Source organism: Nanorana parkeri, unplaced genomic scaffold (assembly GCF_000935625.1).
Source record: "Nanorana parkeri isolate BGI_ZX_2015 unplaced genomic scaffold, ASM93562v1 scaffold708, whole genome shotgun sequence".
Classification (NCBI taxonomy): Eukaryota; Metazoa; Chordata; class Amphibia; order Anura; family Dicroglossidae; genus Nanorana; species Nanorana parkeri.
The window spans coordinates 249,631-271,556 of NW_017306976.1; the positions used below are offsets into that span (position 1 = coordinate 249,631).

Below are 21,926 nucleotides of genomic sequence, written 5' to 3' on the forward strand. Positions count from 1 at the left end.
ACAAGTCTAAAAAAATTTTCATGCTCATCCCTACCAATAGGTAACTCAGCTCGCCAGACTCCGACTATACCTGAAATGTAATTCTCAGCGTCTACTCAAAACGCAAATTAAATTCACTAAAAAACAACAACATCATAGTTACAAAGATGTGAACATTAAAAAAAATAGATGGCCACCGTTGTATCCGCTTCTACGACCACTGCAATGTCCTCGATCCGAATCCCAAAAAGTCCTTCATGGTAGTAGCCCGGTTCTATGGAGAGAGAAATGGAAATGATGAGAGTAAACCTGACAACAGAGTTTTCTGTGCAAAGTGTAGTTCTGGAAGAGGAACTAACAGATCCCGAACATTTCAATAAAAGTTTGACAAGGACATTTTCTTGGTTCTCATAAGGATGGAAGCTGCTAAATGGCTTGCAACTGATGGAGCTCGGACTGTGGTGCTGTGAACTGACTTATGTAACAATGACACTCTGCACGTAGTTCTCTCTTCAGCCTTCATTGCTCTTATAGAAGCATTTTTGGGATCAGAGAGAGAAACTGGCCAAAAAGGAAGAAACTGGCCAACAAAATGTGAAAATGAGCAAAAAAACATTGTAAAGTGGTCCACAGGTTCAACTGACTGTTCTTTACAGTCTATGGTAGGGGGCTGCGGTCAGGGTAGGCAGGTAAGGCAGAGTCTCACTTAGTATTATGAAGAAAAAAGGTGTCAGCTTCAGGTCTGAAGCTGACAGCATTTTCTCCATTCAGATCGGCTTCTATCAGGTTACACAGCAGGGAAATCCTCCTCACTGTGTAACCTGTCATGGACGAAGCGCTGAGTGTTAAATACAGGCAGCACTGCATCCGGCTTTTGACAGGTAGTTAGATTACACATTAGCGGGCTTCCCCAATCCCTGTGTAACCTAACCTGGTGAGGCAAGAGCTGCCACAGCCTCTACTCTGTGTTAGAGGCTTGAGCTCTGTGGATGGCTTGGACCAATGGCAAAGCGCCGTTGGTTCAAGCTGTCCAATCAAAAACAAGAAGAAAAAACAGTCATGACATTGATCTCGATGCCTAACCAGTGAGGGACAGGGAGGCTCCTCCCTGTCTCCTCCCTTCCTCCTCCCCACACAACTTGGTTACCGAGCTGGGGACGGGGCTTCGGCAGGATGGGGGCAGAGCTTCCGCTGGATGTGGTGGAGCTTCAGCGGGCGGGGGGGATGCCTCACCCAGCACAGAAGGCACGTCACGTCACGTCACTGGTCAATGGTAGGCTTTAAGATGGTCCTGGAGATACCATTGGTCTTCAGTCATCTGAATTAAATGTAGTGCTAATCTGGCCAGACACATTACAATCTCATTGCGCAAACTTCATTAAGCTCACCATACACATCATGTGTATAGTAAGCTTTAGATTTACCAACAACTGTGAAGGACCAACTTGACCAGATATGAATTAGGTGGTTTACCCATAACCATCAATCAAATCAAACTGCAACAATGTGAAAAGTTTGGAGTAATTCTATTTATTGGCTGAATTAAGTTTTTGAAGTTTCAAGCTTTTTAAACACATTAGGTTTCTTTCTTGGGCGTTACACAATATAACCATACACTGTATTGTGAAACGTTTGTGGACACCTGACCATCACACCTATAGTATACTGTATATTGGATATCTGATTCTAAACCCATGGGCATTAATATGGAGTTGCCTTCCACCTTTGCGGCCATGATAGCCTCCACTACTTTGGAAAGTCTTTCCACAACATTTTCCCAGGCAATCAGGAAGCCGGGCAGCGAGTATTGACTCGCCCCCTGGCTTCTTGATTGACTGGAAACCCAGGCTCTATGCTGATTGGCTGGGAAGCTGGCTTGCTGGCCAATCAGCATTGAGCCGGCCGAACAGCCAGCTCCATACTGATTGGCTGTTCAGCTGTCTCGATGCTGATTGGCTGGAAAGCCGATCAGCATGGAGGCGGCTGTTCCTTACTTAGCTGGCAGGGTCATTACTTGCCGTCCGGCTCCATGCTGATTGGCTGGGTAGTAGGTTTCCCGGCCAATCAGCATCGAACCGGCCAAACAGGGAGCCGTCTTCCAGAGAGATCAGGAAGCCGGGCGGCGTGGCATTACTCGCTGCCCAGCTTTCTGATTACACAGGAAGCGGGCTCCATGCCAGCAAAAGCACCGGTATCGGTATTCATTATCGGTGAGTACCAACAGCAAAATATCGGTACTCGATACTGAAAAACCATTATCGGTGCATCCCTAATAAAAACAAAACAGACCATTGTACCTAATAAAAGCCTTACTGTACATGTCCTCAACAATATAAAATGATATAGTTTCACAGATTAGTCATGGAGTTATTCTTGAATTACCAGCTAGTAAGGCTTCTAAATTTGGCCTGGGCATCTAGACATTGATGATTTCTGGTCATGAAAGGGTTAAGGCTGGCTCACAATTATACATTGCGGTAATGCACCCATGACACCAATACAAAAAGGTCAGGAGCTTCTCATTTCACATGCAATAGGGAGCAATATGGAAGTGGTACCATACCGATTGATGTGAACATTCCTTTGGCAAAAGCAGCATTCCCGGCCCGCAGTCCTGTCGGCCCTGGAGATGGGAAATGACAATGAAGAACTTTACTCATTTCCTTTGTACATATCATGTTTCAGGCTTTGAACATGAAGAAATCATCTTCCAAAATAATACACTTTCCGTTTAATCCGAACCTGCGGAAAATGATAGAAGGAGAGAGCAGGGTGACAAGGGAGATGAGCTCATTTGTCTGCATCTCCTTTAATGTCCAATCACAGGCTGGGGGAGGGACAAGACTTCCCTTGCACCTCGTGTCCCGAGGACTCCGGAGATGGGAACAGAGTCCAAGTAGACAGCGAGTAGCACGGGTGCCAGTGGTGATAACACCGTGCAAGCTGAAATCCAGGTGCTTTAGTAGAACCAGGCCAATTCTGAATTCCAGGTCAACGAGCCAAGGTCACACCAATCTGGCAGGTACGCTACACAGGGATGAGGCAGAGGCAAAGTCCAGTAAACAATCCGAGGTCAGGGGCAGGCAAGAATGGTGTAGGCAGATCCGGGTAGAAGCTTGCAGGCAAAGAATCACAGGACTACAGGGGATATGGGGGCATGCAAGCTGAGCTTAAATAGTGGGAACAATTAGTTTAGTGTGTCACTTCCTGTATGCCGCTTGGAGCACTTTTTCGCGGGCGCTCCGTGGCACGCACGCAAGTTTCCCATTGGTACGTAAATCGGGACTTTGCGCATGCGCGGCAGAGGGTTGCTGACAATAGCATTGAGGAAACCAGACCCGAGATATCTGAAGGTTTCACCTGCAGACATGCTAAGGAGGATCTAATCACTGGCACCTAATTTGGAACATCAAATTCTAATTTCATGGATTTGAAGTGGTGCTGAATGTAGGGGTGTACTTACTTTTTCCATGTGACAAATCTGCATTTTCTTTCATTTTAAATAAAAAAATGTCAATTTTATTTGTAATTTGTTTAAGTTTACCACCCTTATCTGTAGGTGATATTGGAATCCAGTGTTTGCATGTTTGAAGATGTTGAAAAAGTCAACAATTTCCATAGGGGTGTACTTACTTTTTGACTGTATGTCCTTATGATTCCATCTGCATATCTAGCTGACTTCAGCTTTAAAGGCCACAACAGATGGACACAAGTGAGATTTCTGGTGGCAACATTCCACCAATAGACTCCTCAAGGGATATATAGATTTGACACTGGATTTTACTTTCCATTATCCATACAAGACTGAACTGTGCTGTCATTTAAACAAATTGTGTTCATGAAAAGATTTGACTTTTCTCAGTGGGCGACTTACATTCGTGAACAGAAAAGAAATTTCCAATGCCGTGTCCTGTTCCATGTCCAAAATCCAGACCTGCTTCCCACAGGGCACGTCTGGCTATCGATTCTATGTTAAACCCTGCCAAGAGAACAAGATCGTTATCGGCGATGTGATTGCGGGCCCCCGGAGGGTGCGAACACGCGGCTGGGCTTCCTGTGTGGCTTCTGATGCATCTGAGATCTGATGTAACACTCCCAAAGTACTTCCTTTTCCTGTTTTTCATGACAGGTATGAAAGATCCAAGATGTGATAAATGTCTATCCATACAGAGAGCACACATCTGATACATCTTAATGTAAACTCGCAGTAAACAGACTGCAGATTTACATCCAATTCTGACTGTTGGATAAAAATATACTGAAACTGAGCAGACCGATCAGCCATAACATTATGACAAGGTGAATAACATTGATTATCTAGTTACAATGACACCTGGAAGTGTGTGCGTGTGTGTTAGAGTGTGTGGATACATTATAATGACACCTGGAAGGGGGGGGGGGGGGTATACTGTATTAGGCAACAAGTGAACATTTTGTCCCTGAAGTTGATGTGTTGGAAGCAGAAAAAATAGATTTGAGCAACTTTGACAAGGACCACATTGTGATGTCTAGAGTGACGACAGGGTCAGAGCTACTCCAAAACTGCAGCTCTTGTGGGATGTTCCTGGTATGCAGTGGCCAGGACAGACCAAAAGTTGTCCATGGAAGGACAGGGTCATGGGTGGCCAAGATTCACTGATGCACGTGGGAAACGAAGGCTGACCCGTGTAGTCTATTCCAATGGAAGAGCTACTGTAGGTCAAATTATCGAAAAAGTTAATGCTGGTTCTGATAGAAAGGTGTCTTTGTATTGTGTATTTGTATTTGGTGTATTTCTGCTTCCTGTTAACACTTTGGGATCCCGACTCTTAAACTATGTGTTCCAGTGGGAATGTGCATGGGGGTGGGACGTGCATGAGCGTGCACAATAAGGGTGGGGGGCATTGCAGGATTAATCATCAAAAAGGCCAGATAGTGCTACAAGAATATACAAAGTGTAAGTTATCCCTACAGAACAAAGACTATGGATCAATAAACATGAGTTTACCTAGCGCTCTTGGCGGGAATACAAGTTCGCTCAGCTCAATATTTCCTATCAGGACCCGAGTGTAGGCTTCCTAGAGGAGAAAATACAGCCAGAAAGAAAATGCTTAAAGCTGACGTCCAGGCACATACACCTTGTTTAAATGTATTCATCAATTACCATTCAGGATTTAAATCCAGCCCCACCCACTACAGCCAGTCAGCAGAAAACTACAGGAAGGGGCGGAGACCAGTGTTGGTTTATAACTGTGCTAAGGCAGCATGTTGTAGATTGGGTCGCCTTCTCTCACACACACAGAGCAGCAGTGAGCGTCTCCAGCAATCCGACACGACCCCTCCTCAGTACACCCGTGAACAATGTTCTCTGAGAAGTATTGTTCATTAGAGTATGTAAGAACAGCGGTCTGGCTCTCCTGGGTGCTGTCATCACAGGGCAGCTTTGCACATTTAATAAACTAAATGCTGTATATGGGAGCTCGTCAACTGCAGAAGGAATTTGTGTTTTTGCACATCCAGTCCTGAAATTTACACAGCACAGTCCTGCCTGGCATGGGAGGGGACCTGCTCTCTCCCTGTCACAGTTTCACTTGCACCATGGCACTTAAACACAGGGCCGGATTTCCCATAAGGCCAACCAAAGCCCAGCCTCGGGGCAGCAGGGAGTAGAGGGGCAGCAGGGGTGTGGAATTCCTATTTCCCGATGCCCGGGACATGCAGTTCCGGGCGCCGGGCGGGTAGTTTTTTTCTACCTTTCGCCCTGCTTTGAGCAAGCAGAGCTAAATGTAAAGCGGGGAAGCCGCCGCATGTTCTATTCAAGTGATCTCGACGATGTCACCGAGATCACTTGTATGCAGTCCTCATAGAGGAGGGCGCATTGAGGAACCTGGCATTGGGGCAGCATAGAGAGTAAATCCGGCCCTGCTTACACAATGAGCTCATCTCTTTGTCACTCTTCTCTCTCCTCCTGTCTACATGCTCATTGAACTGCAGTACAACCACTGTGAGAGGGAAAAGAAGCTCCTTGTGCTTCTTCTCCCTCTCGCACACTTCATCTGTCCTTTACAGGGACTGCAAGCGGCATTCAGGGGCATCCCGAGACCGGCTGACACCACGCTGTGACGTCATCCCGCATGTGTGGTCATCTAATTGACTCCTCCTGGTGGCTATCTTGATGATGGATGCCAGCAGAGAGAGGAGGGGACGTTCCCACGGCGGGATAAGGTATGCCGCCGGGTCCCCTCCTCTCTCCTGACACTGTTGGGCTCTCGGTCCATGACCTAGTGCCCGACTTTTTAGAGGGGGTGACACCAAAATGAGTGTCGGTCATTTAGGTGTCCCCACCTTAATGGTGTCACACGGGTGCGGGCCGCACCCCGCCTTGTGACGCCACTGATCCCGTTGAAGGTGTTTTGCTTGTAAGCTGGCAATTGTTACATCTTTGTTCTCGGGTTTAGATATACTTTAGGCTGACATTGTCCTGTGAGAAATGTTACCTTTTCAAAGGCGGTGGGTGTCCCCCAGTGAACAGTCCTTGTAATGTCCGTTGTTCCATCGCTATAAAACGTTTGGAAAACAAATCACAGGGAAGGATTAGAAAAAATCCCAGCAAACGGTATTGATCAGATATACAGAAATTAAAAGTTGAAGGGTTAAATAAATCCTGGGTAAAAAGTAGCCGTCATGGGTCAAGTCCAGGAGAATAAGGGCGAGACCTCACTGTGCGGCAATTGTGCACGATTCCGCGCGGATTGCAGCGCGGTCAGGAGTCGCCTAGGTGTGCACCGATCGTGCTGTGGGTGCCATTAAGTCGTGTGTCGCAAAAACATGTACCCTTTTTCTGCAATTGCCGCGCAGATGTCACCCACAATGCAGGACGTGCGATCCCGGATTGCGTAGGTCTGCACGGGGCCTGAACCTCTTTGCTACTAATCTGCTATCACTTTTTGCTATTAACTCCTTATTAACGATTATTTCATTAGCATCACATCATCACATTGAGTTCAGAGAGTTGCAAATATGATGATTGCTAACAAGAGGTTAAATGTCTCGGGAGTAGAGATGAGTCTGGGCTCGTTGCGGACCCAGTTTGCCCAAATCCGTTCAAAACTGTGACCACCACTGCCCCCTAACATCTACAGCAGACCCTCATCTAGGATAAAGGTCTGCTATAGATGAAGGGAATTCCCGGCCACCTTGTTTTCAGACAGAAGAAAGGAGTTAAATCTTAAAAATACTTTCAAGTACCGTAACTATTAACAGCAATGTATCTTATTTGTGTATCACTCGGCTGTAGATCCTCCAATCATCTCTGAATTAGTGCTGACACTGTCCTTCCTTCTGGAGGGGGGCTACTTTTGTTCCCCATGGTCCTTGTGTGTGTTGTAAAGTAGTCACCGCTCCAAGTTCCCTCCTGGGATGGACTACAATCTCAATACAAATTGGTAAACAATACGTGAGATTGTAGTCCATCATGAGAGCGAGCTTGGAGGGGTAACTGCTTTAAAACACACACACACACAGGGACCACGGGGTAAAGGTTTTAATACCTGTCTCAATACTCACAAGTACTGTCCCCCGGAATCTACCAAGTAGATTTCATTTACTCTCAGCGGCCGGTTGGTCTCATTAGTTGACCTGTAAAATTAAAACATAAAGACCGTTAAAACTAAAAATTTAAGAGCTGTTTTTTAACTCTTCAGACACATTGTAGAACCTCTTAGAAAAAACACAATAATAGAAAAAAATAACACCAGGGGGAAACAAAAACAAATATTGTAATGCCCTCTTTTCACCAGCCCCGTTTTTGACTACAAAGTAAATTCATGTCATCCTCCTATGATGAGAGGACTGCGCATAGATAATATTAAAATATAAAATGTCCTACAAGCTGCAGGAACGTAGGAATATTTATGTGGCATTTGTGTAAGCTTTACTATGGAAGTGCCATGTAGACATGATTCCGAATCAAAATTCAGACACACGAATTTCTGAATCCCAATGCATCCGAATGTGTCCGAATCCAAATTTCGTTTTCCGAATTTCGGATCCCGTCCGAATTTCGTTCAAAAACTAAACTGAATTGGACATGTGACTTTTCTGGCCAATCAGATGTGTTTTTCGGTTTAATGCCTCCGAATGTGTCTGAACACGAATTTTCATTACAGCAACATGGGAGCCATCTGATTGGCCAGAAAAGTCACATGCCATAACGAAAATTTGTGTTCAGTATATACATATAATACTAAAGTTGAGAATCCTAAACCCGAATGACATTTGGGATCCGAATTTCTGAATTGTATTCGGGAGCTCCTGAATGCCATTCGGGTCTGGGAGCCTCAGCTTTAGTATCAATATCTGTATATGGTTTTTTGTGGTATTTGCAACGAATATTCGTTAACTCATCCGAAACTAAACCAAACCAAATTTGTACGCAGCTTACATGCCTAGTGCCATGTGTCTCTAAGGGGCATTTTTATAAAGGATTTTAGACACGTACACCGGCAAAAAAATTGTTTAGTTTCGCTTCGTTTTGATTCTGATTTTGCGTTATTTCGTTTTTTACTGGATTCAGGTCTGAAAGTCAATTCATTTCGGGAATCGGATTCGGACAAAATTTGTTAGCGGTAGTCTGAACGAATTTTCGTTTTCTTTTCGTTTTGTTTTGTTTCAGCAAAGTGACATTACATTTTTTTTTTCTTAAATATCACTTGATTGCAACGCAAATTCATCCACAAACAAAAGTTTGTACAGGCTATCTCTAATGAATTTCGTTTTTGGAAATTCTAATTCGTTTTCATTTGTCATTTCTGTTATTCGGAAATTCGGATCCATCCAAGTCGCCGAATAACGAAAATTCGTCCGAAAAACTTATTTTTCTGAAACTAATGGCACATGTCTAAAGGATTTGCTGAACTTAGTGACCAACATTCACCGGGTGGAAATTAGACTCCCTGACAGTCAGCAACATCTGTTTTTCAATGCAAAATGTGCTTATTGTAACAATCACCCAAGCTATTAAATGGTAAACTAAATCAATCTGTGCAATCTTTTTACGAATGTATAATGCAATTAATGGAAAGTATTAACTTTCATAAATTTGAATAACCTTAGCAAGTTTTATATTATGAATATTTTAAATGTTAAATTGGAATAAACTTAGCATATAATTAACTATATCTACTGAACTACTGAACCATTATTACTGATTATAAAATAAATATAATCATTCACTTATAGGTGGTAGGATAAATCAGCCAATTACTTCTTATATGTCTTGGATACTCCAACAGTAAGTTCTCCCTGCTATAATTTCCGATTCCTGTACATATGAGAGTTTGGGGTGTTCCTGCTACCTTCATGTGTTCCGGCACTCCAGTTACAATTTTCCATAACATATAATAAATAAACATCCCACAAGGATGGTGGGGACCCTTCATAATGGTATGGAGTTTACCATTGCTCTCCGGATGAAGCTGATCACAAAATGTGTTGAGATAGGAGTGTCCCTAGACTAATCGCTGCCTAAGACAGTGAGGGGGGCAGGGGTTGGGGTTGTGCTTCTGGTGTACATTCTGGGGCAGAGAGTGTGTTAATGATGCATGTTACGGGGGGTTGCTAGTGGTGCATGTTATGGGGGGGGCTCCGGCATCCTGCCCAGCTTACTGATGTCACTGGTTGCTAAAAGCATGGCAGTTTGGTAGCCAGAGCGTCCCTCCCATCCAGCTCTGAGCCTCCTAGCAATCAGTGATGTCACTGGTTGCCACAAGCTGGCTGGGATGCCAGTCAAAGCATCACAAGTTGCTAAGAGCTCTGACTGTCTAACCAGGGGGTATATATAGCAGGGAAAGGAGTCTTCTCAAGGCCTTTTTGGTGGGGGGAGAGCTGAGCTGGGGAAGAGCAGAGATAACGTCTGGTGGGCACTCATGGGACATAAAGGACCACAGCTGGGGGAAAATAGTGTCCCTGTTTTAAGGTGTTTAGAGGAAAATGCTGTTGTTTGTTTCCTAACTGGATCTAGCCAGTGCAGCCTGAAAATATGTTAAGAGCACACCCTCATGAGGGCATAAGTCCAGAAGTGGACTTGCCATGGCAATGGAACCATGATGAAAATGGACTGTTTTTGATTTATTCTTTTGTATGTAAAAAAGATAAGTTCAAGCAGATTATGGATTGAGTCTCTTCATACCCGAGAACAGTACGTGGTCTATACCTTGGGAATTCATTGTAGCAACTGGTTCAGGAGTGTTGTGGACGGTCAGTCAGTGATGATGGTCAGGTTCCTCAGCCATGCTAACTGGGTCCCCGTGTCACATGGTCCTCAGGTGTGGGATGTGACCATTGTGATGGAAAAGACCCCTGCCGATGCCTAGGGCCAAACTATGGAATCTGATCATGTTTTGGAGCCAGCAGGGCAGGTTAGGAGCTTCGGGTAGCTGCCCCACAAAGCTGTTGGCTTGGGCTCTACTGACCGGAAACTGGCTTAACTACCTGGCTGCTAGGTGCCACCTTTCAAGCACTTGTAGGCCAGTGCCTAGGGCAGCAGGATGAGGCAATACCAAGCCTACAAATTTACAAACAGTACATGTTTTCCAATGTTTTGCTCTTCTTTTGGCCACCTCTGGACACGTGTGGCAAAACTGAGCTCTATGCTTGCTGAAATTAACCACCTTTTGGCCACCTCTGGACACGTGTGGCAAAACTGAGCTCTATGCTTGCTGAAATTAACCACCTTTTGGCCACCTCTGGACACGTGTGGCAAAACTGAGCTCTATGCTTGCTGAAATTAACCACCTTTTGGCCACCTCTGGACACGTGTGACAAAATTGAGCTCTGTGCTTGCTGAAAATAGTGAAAGGAATCAGAAGACTCACTACAAGTCCAAGAAACATAAAACTACACTTGTTTGTTGATCTGTGCAGTTACAAGGTAACTAGGAATATAAAGCAGACTCCATGCTCACAGCACATTCTATCATTGGTTTTTGTTAATATAACTGCATAGTGCAATGTGCAAAAGGGCACAATCATGGTCTAGAACAGCGGAGTATCTCCAAACAGCCCTGATTATATTATGGAGAATACAAACAGGAGGAGCAGAACTCCTCACAGTGGCCAGCGGCACCTAAAACTCCAAAATAGGGGAACAGATGCAGGACCTATGGTGGGGAGATCTCCCTGTCCCCAGTATCTCCCCGTCTCCAGTCCTCGGGAAGTACCCACCAGTAGACATGTGCACTGCCAAAAAATTTGTTTAGTTTTGTTTTGTTTTAAATTCGGATTTGTGTTATTTCGTTTTTCAGGATTCGGGTGTGAAAGTCAATTCGGATTCGGAATTCGGACGAAATTCGGTAGCGGTAGTTCGAACGTTCGTTTTGTTTTCTGTTCTTATTCGTTTCTTATTCGTTTCGTTCGTTCGTTTGCAGCAAAAGTGACATTTGAGTGGAAAAAATATTTTTCTCCTTCTCTAATGTCACTTTGCTCCAACAAACGAAACGAATAAGAAACGAATAAGAAACGAACGTTCGAACTACCGCTACCGAATTTCGGAAATGGAAATTCGGATTCGTTTGCATTCGTTATGTCTGTAATTCGGAATTCGGATACATCCGAATGTCCGAATTTCCGAAAATTCGTCCGAATTTCGATTCGGAACGAAACAATTGGCACATGTCTACCCACCAGGCTCTGCATATGACTGAAATATTTTTGGGTGTAGATTTCTTATTATTGTACTGCTGACTTTAGGAGCAAAGTCAACAGATCACAGCAAATAAATAAATATGCAGTGCGCCAGACTTTAACCCTCTTCGGGAAGTTTTGAATGTGGTGGAAGAGGGAGTCAGGTGACAGCGGAGGATCGCCATGGGAGGGGGAGCTGAGTGGAGGGCCTGACAGAAAGTGCTGGGCAGCCTGCTGACATACAACTAAGCCCTTTGGCTGTGAGCTAACATCCATCTTCATTGTGGTGAGTGTGCACCCCTAAGGGGACAACTGTGTGGCACGAGGCGTTTTTTCCACGACTGCTATCAAGCACTCTGGGACTTTATCACTTGCACTTCATGAACTATTTATTGGACTAATTTTGCACTTTATTTTTATATATACAATTTTTCATGAATTAATACTTTTTGATATCAAGTTTTGCTATATTAGTTGTTCACAATAAGTACACAATGTTGTTCACTTAACTCTGATATTAACTATCCATTTATGTCACAGTTTGATATACCATTTATTGGTTTGATCACTGATATTTAGCAATCATATTTATGATTTAAGGTCACGAGCGCTGCATATTTATTTATTTGTTTATCATTGGACTTAGTGTCTCAGGATGCAGCAGCTGTAATTATATACACTTGGTTCATCTATTGGATCGAAAGTTTTTTCCTAAGCGCAGGCTTAATTTATTATTACACAACAGATCACAGCAACCAAGTCTTGTACCTGTAATGTGGAAGGGCGGCATTCAACCCACTGGCAGAGATGGTGCCAAAACTGGGACCCTTGAAATGCTCCTGCTTCCTGCCAAGTAATACAAAAAGATAATCAATAAAGAGCTAAATAAGTAACTGAATAAACAACTGACAACACAATATACAATATATATATATATATATATATATATATCTAACGCAGCCGGAGCGGATCCCAACATCGATGTCGAGATCCGCCCAGCTGCGTGAGTGACAGCTGGCTCTGCAATAAACAAATATGGCCGACACCATTTTACATGCGTACATAATTACAAAATTGGGATATTAAACAGTTAACATACACTAAAAATATGAAATACATTACTCTATACGTACAGTATATGTAAAATACCTTAAAACAGATATACAGTCAAAAAAGTTTAAAAATAAATAAATAACAAAAATAGAAGAAATAAATATTCCATTAAAAGTTAAAATAAAAAGGATTTTTTTTTTTGCAATATTTATTTGGAGCTGTCACCCACAGTACTACTTTTGCACCAGAAGATGTCCTCATTCTTCAGGGTTGAATGACAGCCAGCATCATTCAACATGCTTCCTCTGAGTCCAGGCTGTCATGGACTCTGACCCCCCCCCCCCTTCCCTGTATCTGGATAGTGAAGGGGAAGCAGCACAGTGATGACCTCATCTCTCTATTGCTCTGCTTACACCTACTATCAGCAAGCTTCTTGTCAGCACATGAACTGATTGGCTTATTGGCTTCTTCCTCTCCCAGCCTGAGCTTTGCTATACAGAGACTGCAAAAAATGTCATACCCAATCACATTCAGGTACTCACACCGCTTACTTTTACAAAAATTACATTGAATGAATGCAGAGCTGCATTCATTTGTGTCTTTTATATCTGACCGAAGTTTCTGCTTTCTAAAAGGCTAATTAATTCCCTAATAGCATATTGCAATTGCTTTAAAAACTGTTAGACAATGAGACAATGATTTAGGGAAACACAGGTAAAAAAAAGTAAAATAAAACAATGTAAGCTCCTTACTCTCGGCGCCCATCGACGTAACTTGCGCCGGTCAGTTCCGTCACTGTATTAGAAGGGACAGTTTTCTCCAACCAGGCCAAATACTCAATGACCGGTACGGCATCACGGATCTACGACACACCATTTTTAAAGTTAAAAATATATATATATATCCACAGTATATACAGTATATCTATTATTAAAGGAGGACTATGAGGCGAGTGAAAGTCACTCATCCTCATAGTTTGAGCCGACGTGCGGCAATGGAACTGTCACACGTTGGCTCAATAGATCGGGAAGTGAGCAAACATATACCGTCACTCGCTCACTTCTCGATCCTGTGCCTGCAGAGAGCCTGTCAGTCACAGCTCCCTGCAGGGATTCCCCCCTTCCCGCTCCAACCCTCCAGCATTGACTAGCGGAACGGACGGGGAGGGGGCGGGTACAGCTGGCTCTGCTTCTAGATAGGCAGAGCCAGCTGTCACTCACGCAGCTGGGTGGATCCAGACAGTATTGTCGGTATCCGTCCCGGCTGCGGCGTCTCAGGTATACTGAGCGTTGGGTGACGGGAGGACGCTAGTTTGTGTCCTCCTGTTACCCTTAGGAGAACTATGGGGAAAAGCACTGACTATGTGAATAAGATGCAATGCTCTTCAATGAGTGCAGTGCATCCTACTGTGAATGGGTCCTATCAGAAGTATAGTGAAAAGCTATACTTACATGACAGTTCTTCATTAGCCTCTGCTCCTTCTCGGTTTTCACAGCTTTTGTCATCATAACTGGAGAAAAACCTTCCGATAGAAGTTTAGTCTGAAAAAATGAAACATTCCTATGAAATTGTGATATACATGGACACGTGAGCATCAGAACTGGACCACGGAGCAATGGAAGAAGGTGGCCTGGTCTGATGAATCACGTTTTCTTTTACATCACGTGGATGGCCGGGAGCATGTGTGTTGCTTACCTGGAGAAGAGATGGCACCAGGATGGACTATGGGAAGAAGACAAGCCGGCGGAGGCAGTGTGATGGTTTGGGCAATGTTCTGTTGGGAAACCTTGACTCCTGCCATTCATGTGGATGTTACTTTACCACCGACCTCAACATTGTTGCTGACCAAGTACACCCCTTCATGGAAACGGTATTCCCTGATGGCAGTGACCTCTTTCACCAGGATAATGCACCACATACAGTATATCTACTATGGCCATAGGAGACTCTACAAGTGACAGGCCAAAGCAGATTGCCTTACCTTGGGTATAATTTCATACACTCCGTAATTGGTGTACTGTGATCCAATCCAAACTTTCACATCGCCTCTCACATAGTCTATGATGGTGTCCCGGACATTATCATACTCCAAAATCTGGACGCACGTGGACCCGGGACAGTTGCTGTTCAAGTAATCGCGGATGGTGTTGGTGATACGGCTGACATTCATAAACAAACTGTAGGAATAATAATAGGATCATTTAAACAACATCTTTATTAGGAGTGAGCTCAGATTTAGGCCGTGTTTGGTCTGAACTTGAGCTCCCTAAACCTAGAAGGAAGTCCCTTCTGCTGCCACCCAATCAGCTGCGGCTAGAGAATTATGGTGTCAGGACCGGATGCAGACACTTTAGAGTGCATAATGGAGAGTTGCTTCACCTCTGGCAGCCGCCTTTCCCTTAAGGTCAGTGTGCCTTCCAATACTTGGATGCCCCCAGAATTTCAACTATACACTCTGGCTATAAATGTTGCAGGCGGCCCCGAGGAACAAAGGAGCAGTATTGGCTGGTGACAAGATACAGATAAAAACAGAACGCAAGATACAATACAGAACAGAGTACAAGATACAAGATAATTATGGGGTGAAAGATAGAGACAGAAACAGGTAGTAAGATACAAGACAAGACTATGATACAGGAACAAGATAGGACTATGGTACAAGACAGGAACTGATTCCAGATACAAGATACAAGACATACTATGGCAGGATACAGGCTTGTGAAGACAGAGCTAGACAGAACTAGGCTGAACTATCACGAGCCCAGAGCCCTACTAACCAATCTCCCGGCTGAGGGGTGTGTGGCCAGGCTCATTAGCCCACAGTTGACAAGATTGGGATAGGTGCAATGACAACAGGCAAGCACCAGATGGAGCTGTGAGGTTGCAACAGGCATTGTAGCATTAGACAATCTCCCCCCAAAAAATATGGCCACATGGCTATATTTGGTCAGTGACATTGACCTAATAGGGTCATGTGGCCATATAAGATCAATGATGTCAGCACAAGCATCCCACCCCTTTGCTTATGTGCAGCTGCGGGGCGGTCAATGCCACTGCCCACAGTTGATTGGACAGGTGACCCCATGTTCCCTTCAGGTTTGGTGGAGCTCAGGTTCAGACCAGGTTTGGGTAAGTACAGTGACCGGCAATAAAACTTATTTTCAGACAAGTGAAGAAATATAAATGCAAAATCTGTGATTCTTCATATTTGCCTACATCACACTTTTAATAATGTATCTGCCTACAGTACATCATGTCCTTGTCAGGTACCTGATGGAGTTCTTAGTCAGCATGGTGTAGGAGTAGAAGTACGGATTGTTTGGTATGTCCTGTCCTCGGAGATTGAAAAGCCCTGTGTGGGAAGAAAATACTGTAATGTATACATACAGTATATATATATTTATATTGTATATCCCACACCTTTTTAGACCACACACCTATATATAGATAGATAGATAGATAGATATATATATATATATATATATCTATCTATCTATCTATCTATATATAGGTGTGTGGTCTAAAAATATATAAAATTGTATAAAATGGTCAGGAAAAAAAGCTCAGCGATAAATATCTGACAGAAGTTCTGACCTTTCCCAATGCCAATCAATTAAAAAAACAATTGTAGCTGGATTTTTACATTTATGTAACCAATTATTGTCCCGGATACATTAGATTCTGTTAGTATTTACATACACGCAGTTTCCTCCAGAGCGGAAAGAAAGACGGCGGTTGGCTTCTGGGTGTGTTTATCCATCTGATTCCGAATGTTGTTCACCTTTTCCTGCCAAGTGCTGCCTGTAGAACACGGGGAGATAAGTTGACAAATGACAACACATGGCACCATCATTTTTTGTATTAGAGAGTATCTGCAACACTGGGCGGAATGTAGTACCAAAACCTTACTTCCACTACTGCCGTTTCACACCGCAAAGAGTGCGTTCCAGAGCTTCAGCCTCTGGAACGCAAGCCGTCTGGCTCCCTGAGTTCAGGGACGAAAGGGGTGTGGAAGTGCATTGAAGTCAATGGCACCACAGCCATGCCCCCCGCAGTGCGATCGCCCGCACCAGAATGCAGGGCACGTTAGTGCCGGCATTCCGGTCCAGTGCGATCTGCAAAAATAGTGCTTGCAGCTGAACGCAAGGAGCCGTCGGCTTGGGTTCCAGACGCCGAACGCTCTGGAACACACTCTTTGTGGTGTTAACTGGCTCTTAAAGTAAGACTGAACTGAAGAAACCTAAGATTTGCAATCATATAGGAAATATATAAAAATATGAATTGTGCCCAAAGCAGTACCTTGAAAAATGTGCCTTTTGTCTGAAATTCCTCCTGAAAAATAGCAGTGCTTCTCCCAGTATGTGAGGGTGCATAGGCGCCCCTGTTCTGTAGCCTCCTAGCTATATATATGCAGTGTGATCTCTAAGGCACTGGTGCTTGTGACTGCTGGTCTCAGGAGATTTGGAATGAGATCTGGGGAAGTCACTTTGTGCTGCTCACTGTTCTCTTTGCTGGAAGCTCTGACATGAGGAAGCAAAGCCGTGCTACTAGCAAGATGGCCACCTCCATACAAAGAGACACAGTGCAGAACAAGCATGGTAGGTCAGTAATGTGGAAAGATCATCTGCAGGGAGACCATAGGCAATGCCGGAGACTAGTCTGTTCCCCTCTGCCTGCCTTTTTTGGCTCCGCTTCCAGAGTTTAATTAATCTTTAAAGCAGGAAACCCTTCTGACAGGGTTGCCAGACTAGAATTGACCTGCTTTACATAGGGGTCTATTCACGAAGCTGCCGAAGGATCTGGCCGTAGCTTCGGCCGATCCTTCGGCTAGCTTCGGCTCCAGGACCCCTTCGGTTCATTAGAACCGAAGGGGTGCTGTACGGGCAATTCACTATAGCCCGTACAGCTCCCGATCATGGCCGAGCAGCTCAGCCGAGCCGAAATAGTTACATAGCTAGTCAGGTTGAAAAAAGACACATATCCATCGAGTTCAACCTATAGAGATATAAAATAAGAATTCTGAATACCTGCTGTTTAGAGAGCTCAATAGCTGCAGCTCCAATTTACCAACAACTGAATGAGATAGCAGTGACTCTTTGGCTTCCAAGCCTCAATCACAGAGATAAATCCTAAGGCAAGCAGCTTCTGCTCTGCTCTCTATTGAGAAAACTCCTAAAGCTCTGTGATAGTGTCATGAATGCACTCTTATCAAACATGTATTCATAAAACTAAGGTATTCTATACATAACTAGGTCAAAATAGTTATCAATCGTCTCCTAAAAATTAAGTAAAAATGTAAATTAGAATTGACCCCAAACCATTGTAGTTTCCTTTCCATAAACCTTTGTTTCAGCAGTGTCAGTAACACTTATTTTTGCAAAACGTGCTGGTGTATCTAATAAGAAAGCCCAGCACTGACAATGTTTACTGGAGCCCTCTGTAGACTGACAAACTAGGACATTCCCCTCTCTGTTGGGAGGAAGGAGGGGATTGTCTACTACTCAGGTCTAATTTAGCACAGCAGATGCAGATTGGTGCATCAGGCAATTTTTGTTCTTGTACTGGCTGCAAGATTTAAATATGAAGCATTCACATACAACATAAACCCTGTGATGGAAGATTATATATCCTCGGTTTTGAGAAGGTTCCGCTGTGCTATAACAAACAGGAACTGCATAACAATCTTATACTAGTACATACATTGCAATGTGTGATGCAATGATCCTATAGAGGAGCTATTTGTACCAGGTCTTATATACAGAGAGAGGTATGGACACCGGCACTCCGTTGGATACCCTGTATAGGCCTTACATTCAGGGTTATCTATGTAAATCGTATCCCTGCCTATTTTTTATCAATTTTCTCATTTCGATTAGGATAGATTGAGGCATAAGGACATTCCAAATGTCAGCAAATAGGACAGAATGAATACAGTTAAGTTTCTTACCCACAAAGTCATTAGGTACTGAGTAGATTTCACCTTCAGGCAGAAGGGGTCGCTGGTTCCCCCACACAATGTCCACCAGATTGGTGGTTATTGAGTGCAGAGTCCTGCCAGAACCTTCAAATGCTGTGTTGTAGGACTCCCATTCACCTAAAAAAAAAAGTTTACACTTCTAGAAATAATAAGGCAGATTTCTGAGAAGAAGGGGCAGATCGCAATCATCCAAGACCCGGTGAGGGTATTCCTTTGCACCACATCATGAGGGGGGAAAGATTAAGGACTTGGTCTTGGTCTGACTTTTGTCATCAGTTGAAATAAAGTCTGCTTGTATTCCTATGAAAAATCTGCAAGAAGGAAGGGGGCACTGGTATAATGTATCATGCACCATGTGGATGCTATAGGAAAATATGGCAAACTCAGCGCCTGGAGACAAACATAGACCATTATGAGGGATTCTCAATATCCCCAAACTGAGTTCTTGGGTCTGCACATGCCCATTATGAGGGGTTCCCACCATCACTAAACAGTGTTCTTGAGTCTGTACACCTGCTGTGTATGAGTGAGTGGTTCCCACCATCCCTGAGCTTACTTCTTGGGTCTGCACACCTGATTTGATCATTATGAGTGGTTCCCACCATCCCTGAGCTTACTTCTTGGGTCTGCACACCTGATTTGATCATTATGAGTGGTTCCCACCATCCCTGAGCTAATCTCTTGGGTCTGTACACCTGCTGTACCCATTTTGGAGGGTTCCCACCATCCCTAAACAGTGTTCTTGGGTCTGTACAGGTGATGTAACATTATGAGTGGTTCCCACCATCCCTGAGCTAATCTCTTGGGTCTGTACACCTGCTGTACCCATTTTGGAGGGTTCCCACCATCCCTAAACAGTGTTCTTGGGTCTGTACAGGTGATGTGACATTATGAGTGGTTCCCACCATCCCTGAGCTGACTTATTGGGTCTGTGCACCTGATTTTACCATTATGAGTGGTTCCCACCATCCCTGAGCTGACTTCTTGGGCCTGTACGTCTGCTGTACCAATTATGAATTGTTTCCACCATCCCTGTGTTAAATTCCCGGGTCTGCACACAAGCTGTACCCATTATGAGGGGTTCTCACCATCCCTAAACTGTGTTATTGGGTCTGCACACCTGCTGTGCCCATTATGAGGGGTTCCTTCCATTCTGGGCATTATAGCAGGGAGTTTCCACTGTAGAAATATTCAAGGCAAAAGCATACTGCATTGGAACTCAGGGGTTGACATCATCCTTCCAGAGTCCGCCTATAACTAAAATATAACTTCTTAACAGATGGACAAATTAAAGCTAATTTAGCATGAAGTATTGCAATTAAGAGAAAGTTACAATTTTGATAACCCAAACATTCTAAGTATTAGTGACAGGAAAATGTTCTTAATCCCCAATTACCATTCTACAAGGGAAGACAGTATATGAAAAACTTACTGATAGACAAGCGGAAAGGATCAAAACCAACTACTGCTCCAATGTTGACCTCTTCCAGGATCCAGGACACAACATCCGAAGGTGACACTGTATACAATGATACAATCACACAATTCTGTATTAGTGAAATGACAGCTTCAAAAAGGTGCAATCAAATAATCCAAAATCATTACTCATTCCCTTTAACTGATTATCTCATCTTGTCAATGTTGATGTACAGTTTGCAATTATTGGAGTTGATCTCGTATTTTGGATGACATTAATTTGGGACCGAATTTCACAGGTTTGGGTGGACAAATCCGAATATGAATCTCAGAGTTATTTTTGGCAGTTCACATAACCAAAGGGCTTCTGGGAGAAATGGATCGAAGAATGCTCAAAGGCTGTTTCTGCCCCATATCTGCTTCTGCTGCTCCCTGAGCACCCTTAGCTTGCCTGCCAGTCCCACCAGGTTCCACGCTTCTATCATAGTATCCCTTTAAAGGAAGTAGCACCGTCATCTCATGAGGCCAGGCTGCCAGGAGCTTCCCAAGCCATGGAAAAATAAAAACTTAGAGGAGTGCCAACAGTAAAAGACCATGTGGTCTATTGAGTCTGCACCTTGGGTATAGACGTCTGTTTGTCCCAAGCATGTTTAAATTTATGTTGACTGACTGCCTATCTCTGCTGGAAGACTGATCCATGCATCAACTACTCTTTCAGTAAAATAATACTTTCTAAGGTTCGTTTTGAACTTTCCCCTAGCTTGTTGGAGGTCATGTCCCCGTGTTCTTGATGTCAGCTTCATATTGAATATGTATCTTCTAGTGGTGTATCCAGGGTGTGACACAAAGTATAGGCCCTGAACACCACTTAAAGGGTGGGGGGCACCAGTCTGTGGTTCAGAAAAAGTTTGCCGACCCATGGAAACAGTTCACTTTATCACCGCACACCTCTCCCATACATATCTCCCTGTCCGGCTATTAGCATCCAGGGACGCTCTGGATGGTGTCCCATCCAGCTCCTGTCGACCAGTAAAGTGAAATGAATTGGTTTCCAGGAGCTGGGCGGGATGGTGTTTAAGGGCCCTACACATCTCCCCACCCACTCTGGTTACTAAGAGCCAGGCAAGGAGAGGTGTATGGCCCTTATACATCTCCCCGTCCAGCTCTTAGCAACCCGGGATGCTCTGGCTGGCATCCTGCCCAGCTCATGGCAACCAGTGATGTCACTGGTTGCCAGCAGCTGGGTGGGACACCAGGGGCTAAATTTGTTGTAGATACGCCTCTGTGCCCTCCTGAACCCCTTTCACACCCTTGTATTTAAAGGTTTCAGTCATGTCCCCCATTTTCCTTCTTTGCCCCAGACTGGACATATAAGGTTCCAGCAGTCTCTCTTGATATGTTTTATCCCTCAGACCTTTCACCGTTTTTGTTGCCCTTCTCCGGGCTCGTTCTATCTTTGAAGATGTTTTTGTAAGCGAGGTCTCCAGAGCCGGAAACAATTTTGCATCTTTTGCTGCTCTGTGACACGCACTTTTTGGAACCCATTGATTTCATGGTTTCATATTATCATTGACTTCATATTATTTCAGAGACAGGACCATTGACTAACCAGACTTTTGCAGCTCCCAGTTGCAGTCCATCTGGCGTTCGGCCTGTGTCCAGTACCGGCTGTCAGTGAACATGGCTGCTCTTGTTAAAGTCACTGCAGCTGGGCCTAAAATGACAAGATTCATAATTATTACGATATATTAGATAAGTACAATTTATTGTATATTTCCAACGTTATGCTTACTGTAACATTTTCATTTTGCTCAATGAATCTCTCAATGAAACCAATGAAT

At 44.0% G+C, this 21,926-nt stretch overlaps 1 protein-coding gene across 1 annotated transcript in view; it reads right to left on the minus strand.

The window, feature by feature from the left end:
- LOC108792997 (xaa-Pro aminopeptidase 2-like) overlaps nt 1-21,926 on the minus strand; it is a 29,980-nt gene that overhangs the window by 3,400 nt on the left and 4,654 nt on the right. Inside the window, exons 4-18 of the mRNA XM_018563898.1 lie at nt 21,695-21,799; nt 20,102-20,188; nt 18,640-18,786; nt 16,392-16,493; nt 15,963-16,044; nt 14,674-14,869; nt 14,144-14,233; nt 13,445-13,554; nt 12,408-12,485; nt 7,525-7,596; nt 6,456-6,516; nt 4,967-5,036; nt 3,854-3,958; nt 2,543-2,602; nt 177-253 (exon numbers count right to left, since the gene is read on the minus strand). Of these exons, the coding sequence (XP_018419400.1) occupies nt 177-253; nt 2,543-2,602; nt 3,854-3,958; nt 4,967-5,036; nt 6,456-6,516; nt 7,525-7,596; nt 12,408-12,485; nt 13,445-13,554; nt 14,144-14,233; nt 14,674-14,869; nt 15,963-16,044; nt 16,392-16,493; nt 18,640-18,786; nt 20,102-20,188; nt 21,695-21,799 (1,442 nt within the window). The remainder of the gene's footprint in view (nt 1-176; nt 254-2,542; nt 2,603-3,853; nt 3,959-4,966; nt 5,037-6,455; nt 6,517-7,524; nt 7,597-12,407; nt 12,486-13,444; nt 13,555-14,143; nt 14,234-14,673; nt 14,870-15,962; nt 16,045-16,391; nt 16,494-18,639; nt 18,787-20,101; nt 20,189-21,694; nt 21,800-21,926) is intronic.